The following is a 12,005-nucleotide window of genomic DNA, read 5'->3' on the forward strand; positions in this document are numbered from 1 at the left end:
TCCATTTTGGAGAATTCATGACAGTCCTAAATGTGCGGTACTGTAAGAGATATTGTGGGTGGCAGGAGCTGTATAGAATTCACAACCGAGTTAAACAAGTCGAGGTGTGACGAAAGGTCATCTCGACTTGAAACGTGAGCTCTGTTTCTCTCTACAGATAAAAGCAAAATACTGCAGATGCTGGAAATTTGACACAAAAACAGAAAATGCTGGGGGGTGGGGGGAAACTCAGCAGGTCTAACAGCATCGGCAGAGAGAAAAACAAAGTTAACGTTTATTTCCACTGCTCTGAAGAAGAGTCAGACGGGCTGGAAATGTTAACTATGTTTGGTCTCTCCACAGATACAGTGAGACCTGCTGAGTTTTCCTTCTCTCTCTCTCTCTCTCTCTAGGCGCTGCCTGACCCGCCGAGCATTTTGTTTCTTTTTTTGGGGGGGTGGGGGGGGGGGGCTTTAACATTAATATGTCACACCAGGCACGTGGAGTTACGTTCATTTTAAAAACTTTGGTCGGGATAAAGTTGCATTCTTAAAACCCTGCCTGCCGCACCAAGCGTTAAGTTGTCGTCGCTCCGTTGGCTGCCGGTTGCTGGGGCTCGGGGGGGGGTGGGGGTGAGGGGTGAGTCCAGTCAGAGCCTCCGATGCTCAGTCAGCAGAGGCTTCTTTGATGTGTTGTTGCCTGGGCCAGGAGCCGCCCTGCTCCTTTCCCATTGGAGTTGATGGACGGAGTGAAAGAAGATGGCGGCGCCCAGCTAGAGCCGATCATGGCGGATGCCTCAAGGTGCAAGCACAGAAAACAGGCGAATCCGAGGAGAAAGCACGGTGAGCCGGATTGTATTTTTAAACCCCCCCCCCTCTCCCCTCTCCTCCCAACCCCCCCTCCACATTCCCTGTGAGGATGGGGCGGGCCGAACCTTTCTGGAGCTTGGCCGAGTTGGAGTTTTGTGCTTCCTGTTTAATTTTTTTTTTCTCTCTCTCTCTCTCTCTTTGACCTGGCTGAGGATGTGGAGGGTTTTTTTTTCTCTCTCTTTCCCCCCACCCCCCCCCCCCCAAAAAAAAAGAGCACTTAGGCCGGGCCTGGCCTCTCTGCAGCCATTCGCTGACCGTTCCTTTTTATTTTTGTCAAAGCGCTTGCTGCCGATCGGACAATTTATTGGGTTATATTTACCTCGGTTACCTATTTATTTATATATATATATATATATAATATATATTTTAAAAAAGGCCACGATCTGGGCCTTCGTGTGGCCCTGTGCAGCGGCGGTGTGGGGGTGATGGCGTTCGGCTGACTGCTGCTGCGTGTTGGCGGGCGGACGGGCCGTGGCTTTCTCCTGTCTGTTTACTCTTGAGCAGCGGACGAGCTGGAGTTTCGAGCTCTCTCACCGTCTCTTAACATTTTATTCCATTGCCAGGCCAGCGTGGGCGGGTGACGTGCACCTGCAGCTTATACGCAGCGTTCTTGAGTCCTGTCGAGGTTGTTTTTAAGGGTTTCACACAGTGTTTGCAGCCCTCAGTGCAGAGGCTTATAACTCCTTAAGGCAGCTGCCGTGTTTTTGTTACTTTCTCTCTTCTCCCCCCCTCCCCCTAAACTGGCGTTAGATTTATTTTGCCCAGGTTCATATGCCTATTGGCGATGGGGTAGGTAAATGACGCTGCTGAGTGCTGCAAGTCGCCAGTGTGGGTAGCTTTAATACCCGGGGAAAATTAATGTCGGTGTGCCACGCGTCGGGCCCATTTTACATATATATATATATATATATAGACCTTATTTTTTATATTCACTCACGGGATGTGGGCGTCGCTCGTTGGGCCAGCATTTATTCCATCTCATCTCTAAAAAAAATAAATGATTCCATACTTTTACCTCATTCTGAAAATGTTTAAAACCTTGATTCCTCACCTTTTGGGTACGTAGTGTCAAAATATTATTTGCCTCTGTCCTAAACCTTTCCAAATGGTGCCTAAATGTTTTTCAGTCACCTTATTTTCATTTGCAACATAGAAATGGTGAATGCTATTGCCAACAACGAAATTTTAATCTTTCAAGAAGTGTCAGCATCTTTGGTACAGATAGTTATATTTAATTGCTGGTCAGGACATTCCATTTATACTTCATGGATAATAACACTTTTGCCACAATCACAGTTTTAGTATTCTAATTACATATTGTAAATTATTTATTTGACATAAACAAAAAAATGGAATCTGAAGACTGAACTATTGCACACATCATCAAACCCCTTTGTCACCTGTCTATGCGCTTTGATCTTTGGAATATGTAATTTGATAACGTTTTCATGTTTGTATATTCCGATAAGTATTGATATCTAAGGGAAACTACTTATCACTAATGTTGGTGTGATTTAGGTTTACAGTTTAATTTCTTACCTGAGTTTGTATGTTCACATAGTAGTTGGCTATCCACTGACAAATTACAGCAGCCTTTTAAGGTCGATCATTATTGCACTAAAATTTACTTATTTTCTATTGACCCAGGTAGTCCTTGTGTTTGCTTTAGCTATTGATTTACTGACATACTAGGCTAAAACTATTACGGTTCTCAAAGATGTCCGAGATTTATGTATTGTGTAAATGGAACTTACACTGAGGGGATACATCTTGAGACCAGTTTGTGGAAAAAATATCTTGAGTGGTAGTGCTAAGCAGAGTCAAGCTTGCTTGTGCATTTCATTTAAAGTTAGCTCATATCAGAAGAGGCAGTTACTTCTGAGCAGGTCAAATACAGTTGCAGAGTAGCTAAGAGAAACGTTAGAAATAAAATAGATCAACTTCAAGGTAAACAACTGCAGGAGAGTTCCCATTTCTTCCATGTTCTTAGATTATTTAACATATCATCTGTTTGCCATTTCTGTTGTGCTCCCACTAATTTTAGAGAGATGTCTGAAACATGTTGTGGAATTATCGTAAATTAACTGGTGTTCATTAGCTGCAATAAGTTTTTTTTAATTAAAACTCAAATTATGGGGTCTGTGAAGTGGGATGGGTTCAGTTTTGACCAACTGAGGCTAATGAGATGGAAATCTCTCTGCTATGTAAGGGTCCTGTATGAAATTAACCTGGGCTGTCTTGATCCATTGAATGCACAAAGCTGTTGCTATTTTCCACAAATTGGCAATCTAATGGAGGCCACAGGATAGCTTTTATGAAAAATAGGGGAAACTGTTACATTGGTGCAGTAGGGATGCTTTTTCGATGTAGGGGCTGAGGCCTGTGTTTGGTGCAGAGTAGAGGAAGTTTTCTTGTGCTTCCAACTCTGCTGTACCTGTTGCCTGGATGTCTAAAATGAAAAAAATTCCATTCCTTAGTGATAATATCACTCACTTTGGGCTTTTAACTTTTAAAAAGGATCAACAACTAAAACTAAATACAATTACTTATACAACAAATTATTTTGCAACTAAAACCACACACTATTGTATTGTTGCACCTGATGCATTTATGTTCTAAGTCAGGAAGAACTGTAGTGTTAGAACTTAGTGCTTGTGGAATTCAAATAAGCCTGTGAAAATTTAATATCTGGCACAGGGTGCTTCAGTGCTAATTAGTTGTACCAGTCGAGTACAGATTTCTTTTTCAGCAATGGCTACATCCCGAGAATGAATTTTTAAAAAAATTGAGTGACTGTGTGTGTGTTTGTGCAGCAGTTTGCCGCAAGGGAAATTCCTAAATTCATCTAGGTTATTGAAGTCAGTTGATGAGTAGAGGCTAGACATGTCCCTGGAGGGAAAGAAAATTTCTGGGCCAGTTACCCTGGGATGTTATTAATACCTCTGAATGAGGAATGGTGTGCATCATGAAAAAACCTGAAATTGAAGAGAATTCAATATCTGATTTAAGAGGTAATTAAAAACCACAGATGCAACAGTTGAGTTAGAATTTTGTTTTTGAGTGTGGATAAATGACCTAAACTGCACAACAGGAACTGTTTTCCTAATTTAGTCCTTGTATAATTTTAGCTTTCATTTCAAACACTCTACTGATGTAATTAATGGAAATAAAGTGAAACTCAACTCCCACGGATTCTTAATTTCGGATTTGTGAAAATCACTGACACTGGAGTAGCAGTAGTATTAATACTCTGCTGTTACTCTGAACAGTGCACTACAGTGACATGGTGTAGTCTTTAAGTTTGCAGCTCTATGTGCTATAATTTTGATCTATGTTTTGGATTGACTTTGACTAGCTTTACTGCAATTTACATCTTTGGGATCATTCGTGGAAGCAGAAGAAGACTGTATTTGTCTGAAATCTTGATATGCTTTTCTTTCAAAATACCACATACTATCAGTTCGCTCATGGACATTGAATTCGACATCCACCTGGTTGGGTCCTGGAGGCCATTAATGTGAAAAGTGGCCATTGAGGATGTGTTGTTATGTAGACTCCCTGCTACTCCCAACACTAGTTTGATCTCTTGTCTTGCTTTTTTTTTCTCTTTTTATATGATGGGTTTTGCAGCTTTGGTTTTTAAGAAACATCACAAAAGGCACCACTGGCAGAAAGAACGGAGCTGGCAGATATAGGCAATAAGGAAGGGGAATATGTATGGCTTTTTAAATGTTTTGTAGTGCCCTGGTTCACACAACGTTAACAACTTCATGTAGAGGGAGGTGGCGGAAAATCCTTTTTCTGTGACTCTCGATCTGCAATGAAATGATGTTTGACTGCATTCTGTTTTGGAGTTTAAAATCATAAGCCAAGTATAAAAGGCACAATGGAGTGCAATGATTCCACCATGCTCTGCATTTAAGTGAGCTCAGGGCCATAGTTCCCTATGTTGTGAATTTCTATTTGAACCATTGTATTAGTTGGAGATTAGTTGCCTCCCTAAAGGGAAGGAAGAAAGTAAGAGAGAACCCACCCTCCACCTCCCCCGCTATGTTATACAAATTGTGAATACACATCGAAAACTTTGGTTATATAGCTGCATGGAACGGCACTATGCTAATTCTTGTCATTTTCCAACCTGCACTTTAGCCAGGAGAAATGTGAAAGAAAATGGTGAGTATTGTCTATGCCATGGTTATATATTTTGGTTTGTGATTGTTGTACACTGTGTTATAATCTCAGCTTTACAACTGAGCATAGTTAAAGCGTCTCCATGTTTAGGTTGAGGGTGGTATTAAATGAAGGATTGTTCTCCGTGTTGGCTATTCAACTATGGGAAAGCACCTGTACATTTACTCTTTCAACAGGAGTCAGTGGATAACAAAGAATGGACAACCCTGCCAGATACTCTGCTGCCCCTTGGGTAATTGAACACTGAGCAGAGACTGAGACTAGGACCTTCCTGATCTGTGGGGGATTGGTACCACAGTCACTTGAGAAGTTCCAGGGTTTTGTAACAAGAACAGCTTGTATTTATGTGGCACATTTAACATAATAAAACATCCCAAGGCAATTCACAGGAACATTATAAGGTAAAAGCCACAGAAGACGATAATAGGGCATACAGCCAAAAACTTGGTCAAGGAAATAGATTTTAAGGGACATCTTAAAGGAGGAAGGAGGGTTAGTGAAGTGAATGGTTTATGGAGAGAATTTGACAGCTTATTCCCTGAGAAGCTGAAGACATAACCATCAGTGGTGAAGCAACTAAAATTGAGGAAGCTCAAGAGGTCAGAGTTAGAGGAGCACAGGCATTTCGGAGGCTTCTGGGGCTAGAAATTACAAAGAATGGGAAGAAAGTGGCATTTGAAGGAATTGAAAAGAAGGATGAGAATTTTAAGATTAAGGTGTTGCTTGATTGGGCACCTGTGGAGGTCAGCGAATGCAGGGGTAATGAATGAACGGGACTTGTTGTGAATTAGCACACAGGCAGCAGAGTTCTGGATGACATGAGGTTTATGGAGGTTAGACTGTGGGAGGCTAGCTAGGTGTGTGTTGTAATGGACAAGTCTTGATGTAGCTAAAGCATGGATGAGGTTTCAGCAGCAAATGAGCTGAGGTAGGGAGTGGAGTCGGTAATGTTAGGGTGGTGGAACTATGCAATCTTAGTGATGGCATAAATATGTGGCTGGAACCTAAGCTCAGGATCAAATATGGCATGGAGGTTGTGAGCAGTCTGGTTTAACCTCATGGTTTCTAGGGAGAGGGATGGAGTTGGCGGCTAGGCAGCAGATTTGTAGCACGGGCTGAAGACAATGGTAATTTAGCAACTGTGGAGGTGTCAAGAGAGGTGATGGGGAGGAAGGATTGGATGTCGTCAGCATACATGTGAAAACTAATGCTGTAAGATTTAATTTCATTCATTGGCACAATATTTCACAGTAAGAGATGATTATCTGATCAGATGGTTGCTTGGAGTCTGTGGATCTGTAAAATTTGCAGACCTTTCACACACTGTAAAGTACTGGAGACATTTGGGATATCCATATAAATGGAATCAATTCAAACATCCTAAGTTCTATCTATCACAAGGTTCAGTTCACTTACTGTACTCCCTTATAATGCAGTTTATTTTCTTCTGTTCTGTGAAATGTCTGTTATATTGATTAGTGGTAAACACAGTGTGAGAAAATAATCCTGACCATCAGCAAACCTGTCTATTTGGAAAGACCTGCAGTTGAAAAATGTTATCTGACTGCAGTTCTCTTGTCAGGTGAGGCATTCAGACTTGTTTGTCTCTGTGTGTATAAAATTACGGATACGACAGTGAATTCAACTCTCCTGTATTATATCATGTTGAAATTGGAACTGCTGCATATGGCAAGGAATGTATGCTAGTTTCAGCTTCTCATCCCAAGGAGCAGCTATTTTGAAACCTCTATTTTTTCAGCTATGAAACACATGCACTTCAACCAAGTATTAGTAAAATACCACATCATGTTCTGTGAAATAAACTGCCACTCCTCTTGAAATTGAATATAATTTAAAACTACAGCTGTAGAAAACATCACTTGAAACAGTAACATTTGCATTGGCGTAAAATAAAGATGGGAAGAGAAGAAATATGTAGAATATTTCTGATGACAGTTCATTGACCTGAAAGATTAACTCTTTTTCTCTCTCTATGGATGCTGCCAGACCTGCTGAATATTTGCAGAATTTTCTTGTTTTTATTGGATATGGAGAATATTGTCTGCATTCTCATTTCAATTTTAAACTTGGTGCTATTCTCCTTTAAAAAAACTGAGTTTTTAAATCAAAAAGTTGAACAAAATGCCTTGGGGAAAGGAAAGTTAAGTTGTCCACAAAAATTGAAAATCTGCTGTTTCTCTGTTTTACAATGTGAGCTTCGAGTGTCATTAAAATATACACCAGGTCCTAGGAATTTTGCTAAACCAGAATGGCAGATGATGGGTACTGCTGAAAAGAACATGAGTATTTACCTCCGTGATATGGTGTTATGTTCAGTAAGTAAGTAACTTGTCTAGAAATGTATGAAACTAATTAACATGTCTGCTTGCCTCAGTTGGTGGCACTTTTACCTCTGGCTCAAGTGATTGTGGTTTCAGCCCCATTCAGAGTCCTCATCTCAGCTGACACCCAAAGTACTTCATTGCTGGAGGTGCTGTGCTTTGATGTGGCTCCTGGTGGAGGTTAATGATCCCATGGCTTTATTTTAAGAGCAGTGAATGTCTGGTCAGCATCCTTCCCTCAACCAGTCTCACCAAATTCACTCAAACTCAAGGCTATATTTTGTTTGATCGACAGTAGCTATTGTAAATATTCAAAAAGGGAAGGAGGGGAATCTTTTCAATCAAAAGGAGATATTGTTAGTGATATAGAAGGGTTATACATATCAATGATTCAGTTTCTTATGAAGACAATTAAGTACACAACAGAAATACATATTTTAAGTTTTTTGCTAAAACCCATATCTTGGTATTTTCATTGAGGGTTGTACTTAAAATTGCTAATTTGGATTTTTATCAGACAGGATGATCAAGAATGATATATTAACCTGAGACATTGTCTATCAGTGTTACATTGAGTGTTGAGGAATTATTCATTTTTCATTTGAACTTAAGTTAGCAAGCAACTACATTAAGGTGTACATTTTTATATATACATAGTTGAAACATGAGCTTTTACTACATCAGATTACCTTAATTCAATTAAGCAATTGAATTAATTTTTAAAATTCATTCAAGGGATGTGGGCTTCGCTCTGTGGGCCAGCTTTTTTTTGACCATCCCTAGTTGCCCTTGAGAAGGTGGTGGTGAGCTGCCTTCTTGAACCGCTGCAGTCCATGTGGTGTAGGTATACCCACAGTGCTGTTAGGAAGGAAGTTCCAAGATTTTCACTCAGCGACAGTGAAGGAATGGCGTTTGGATTTCTTGTAAATTGCATTTCTTTAAACAAATCATATATAAATGCATGATAACTCATTTCACCCTTTACCTTGTTTTTAACTGTGAATTGTCCTAACTTGATAATCTTGGCAGACCTACATATTTTCATACTTTCTTTTGTAGAATTTTTTCCTCAAGTTGCTATTATGTTAAGATAGCAGATGGTTAGTTCTGTAGAAGTAATGCATTAATCTAAATGGACCAAACCAAATGCAAGAAGCATTAAGTAAACTTTGAAATAAATTTATGATCCATCTAACACTTAATGCTTCTTTCCCATCAATGACTTGTAAGATAAAAGACTACTGTTGCAAAGTACTCTATTCTATGGAGTATAACATTGCATGGACTATCTTCTTTTGTTAATTAGATTAAAAAGACTGCGGCTTGAAATGAATGAGAAGCTGGGAGTTTGGTGAGTGAGGGAATCTTAAGGGCCAATCCCTTTCTGGAAAATCTAGAGTCATATGCATTTAGCAACTGAAATTTACTGTGCAAGTCAAGTAAGCTTCTTCCAGTCTTGGGCAGGGATAAACAAACTCTTACTGGAGAGCGGCTGTAATTAGTTAATTAGCTAATTAGTCTAATCTGTTACTGCAATAGAGCTGACTCTTGGTTTCAGATAGTATGAATACAGGGTTTTGAGTGCTACTTGCAAATGGAATACGGCTTGAATTGAGTGAGAAGCTAGGAGTTTGGTGAGTGAAAGGAGTTGGGGGAAGGAGGTGCCCAATTTTTGCACGTTTTTCACCCTTCAGTATTTGGTTCTTGATTTGGGTAGTGGAAGAAGCTGATTGGTGAGTAACTTGTAAGGTACTTTATTTAGAATAAGTAGTTTATAAAGTTTAAGTATGGCAGGGCAGCTTGGCCAAGTGAAATGTGCCTCCTGTGGTATGTGGGAAGTTATGGATGAACAATGTGTCCTAGACAAATACATCTGCAGGAAGTGTTACTGGCTGCAGAAGCTTGAGCTCCGGGTTTTGGAACTCGAGCAGTGGCTGGAGTCACTGTGGTGCAACTGCCAGACAGCAAACTCTGTGGATAACACGTTTAGGGAGGTGGTCACACCACAGGTTATGAACATGCAGGGAGAGAGGGAATGGGTGACTGCCATGCAACCTAAGAGGTAGTGGAGGAGTGCCATGAGTCTATCTCGCTTGTTAACCGATTTTCCATTTTGGATACTGTTGAGGACACTGGCTCCTCAGAAGAGTGCAGCAAGTCCCAGGTCTGTGGCACCATGGGGGACTCAGCTGCACAGGAGGGGTGAAAAGAGTGGAAGGGCAACAATGTGGGGGATTTGTTGGTTAGGGGAACAGGCTGGCGTTTCGACATCCATAGACGAAACTCCAGGATGTTAAGATAAAAACAAAAAACTGCGGATGCTGGAAATCCAAAACAAAACCAAAAACAAAAACAAATTCTCCAGGATGTTATGTTGCCTCCTTGGTGCCAAGATTAAGGATGTCACAGCTGCAGGACATTCTTCTGTTTTGGGTGACCAGCCAGAGGCTGTGGTCTACATTGGTAACAATGATATAGATAGGTTTTGGGATGAAGTCCTGAAAGCAGATTTTAGGGACTTAGCAAAGAAATTAAAAAGCAGGACCTTAAAAACAGTAATCGTCAGATTATTCCCAGTTCCACATTCTAGTGAGCATAGGAATAGTGCAATTAGGGATGGGCAATAAATGATGGCCTAGCCAACAATGTCCACATCCTGTGAAGGAATTAAAAAAAGGTGGATTGAGTGATTGAACACATGACTGGAGAATTGGTGCAGGAGGGAGGCCATCAGATTTCTGAGACATTGGAACTGGTTCTGGGGAAGGTGGGACCTCTGCAAGATGGACGGGTTGCACCTGAGCAGGACCAGGACTCAAATCTTCGCAGGGAGATTTGCTAGTGCTGTTGGGGAGTTTTAAACTCAATTGGCAGGGGGATGAGAAGCTGAGGGAGCTGAAGTTGGAGGGAAGCAAAACTGGTAACAGGAAGCAGAAAAGTAGTGAGCAAAATTAGTTGGCAGACGAACCAATGGCAAGCATCAAATAGGATCAGAATGTGGAATAATGTTTAAAAAGACAAAATTAAGGGCAAAACAAAAACAGAATTACCTGGAAAAACTCAGCAGGTCTGGCAGCATCGGCGGAGAAGAAAAGAGTTGACGTTTCGAGTCCTCATGAACCTTCGACAGAACTTGAGTTCGAGTCCCGACGTTTCGAGTCCTCATGACCCTTCGACAGAACTTGAGTTCGAGTCAAAACAAAAAATTGTTTTTGTTTTGGATTTCCAGCATCCACAGTTTTTTTGTTTTTAAAATTAAGGGCACTCTATCTGAATGCATGCAGCATTCGCAGCAAGGTAGGTGATTTGAAGGTGCAAAAAGAGGTCAATGGGTACAATTTAATTGCCAGTACAGTTTAATTGCTATGATGGATTGTGTTATATAGGTGACCAGTACTGGGAACTGAATATTCAGGAATATTCGTCATTTATGAAGGATAGGAGGTGGGGTAACACTGTTCATAAGGCACAAGATCAGGAGCTAAGAAACAGCATGGGACAACAAACATTGGTGCAAGTTGTTTATAGGCCACCAAGCTGTAGTGATAATATTGGACATGGTATAAATCAGGAAATTAGAGCTGCATGTAACATGGGTAATACAGTAATAATGGGAGACTTCAATTTACATATAGGCTGGGTAACTCTAATTAGCACTCTTGCTATGGAGGATGAATTCCTGGAGTGTGGATTTCTGAAGCAGTATGTTGAGGGACTAACTAGAGATCAGGTTATTTTAGATTTTGTATTATGTAATGAGAAAGGGCTAATAACCTTGCTGTAAAGGAGCCATTAGGAAATAGTGACCATGATATGACAAGTTTATATTAAGTTTGAAGTGATATAGTTTATTCTAAAACTAGGGTCCTAAATCTGAACAAAGGAGTTATAACGGCCCGAGAGGCAAGCTGGCTATGGTGGATTGGAAACATAAATTAAAAGATTTGACTAGAATGCTACCAGGACTTCAAATGTTAGATTCTGAGGAAAAATGACATAAATTAGGGTTCTGTTCCCTGGAATAAAGAAGGTTTAGGGATGACTTGATTCAGGATGACTTGATTCAGGTTTTTAGAATTTTGAAAAGAATTGCTAGGGTATATTGGGAGAAATTGTTGTGGTAGTAAACAACAAGGAAACATTCTATTCAGATCAGAGCCAGGCATTCAGGTAAGTATTTAGGAAACACTTTTTTGTGCAAAGGGTAGTATAAGTGTGGAACACTCTCACAAATAGCAGTAGAGGTGAGCTTAACTAATTTTAAATTTGAGATCGATGTATTTTTGCTCACCTTGGGTATAAAATGATATGGAGCTAAGGCAGGCGAATGGTGTTAAACTGATCAGCCGTAATCTCTCTAAATGGTAAAAAGGCTTGAGGAACTGAATGGCCTACTCCTGTTTCCATGTTACTTGCCTTTTGTCAAGGATTTCACTCTCTTAATTTAAACTAGAGTCTCTGTAATGTTGCATCCTCATCAACCTTGAACTTGAGCTGAGTTTATGATCCCACGTTGTGTGGAAGCACCTACATCACAAAGACCTCCTACTTCCCCTTGGGAGGCCTCCAACCTTGCCCCAACAACTTGCTGTTCAAATTTTCTTTTGTACCATTTTTGCTTCCA

At 40.5% G+C, this 12,005-nt stretch overlaps 1 protein-coding gene across 6 annotated transcripts in view; it reads left to right on the top strand.

Moving 5' to 3' along the window:
* Window positions 1–637: 637 nt before the first annotated feature.
* The window catches only part of znf438 (zinc finger protein 438), a 220,377-nt gene continuing 209,009 nt past the window's right edge, over window positions 638–12,005 (top strand). For 4 of the 6 annotated variants that reach the window (XM_041183618.1, XM_041183621.1, XM_041183619.1 and 1 more), the window contains exon 1: window positions 697–821. Coding sequence is in view for 2 of the 6 variants with exons in the window: in XM_041183616.1 (XP_041039550.1) it covers window positions 667–821 (155 nt within the window). In the remaining 4 variants the exon portion in view is untranslated. Of the gene's footprint in view, window positions 822–12,005 lie in introns of all 6 variants that reach the window. The other 2 variants (XM_041183616.1, XM_041183617.1) reach the window with 1 other exon arrangement.

This window comes from Carcharodon carcharias, chromosome 3 (genome assembly GCF_017639515.1).
Source record: "Carcharodon carcharias isolate sCarCar2 chromosome 3, sCarCar2.pri, whole genome shotgun sequence".
NCBI lineage: Eukaryota > Metazoa > Chordata > Chondrichthyes > Lamniformes > Lamnidae > Carcharodon > Carcharodon carcharias.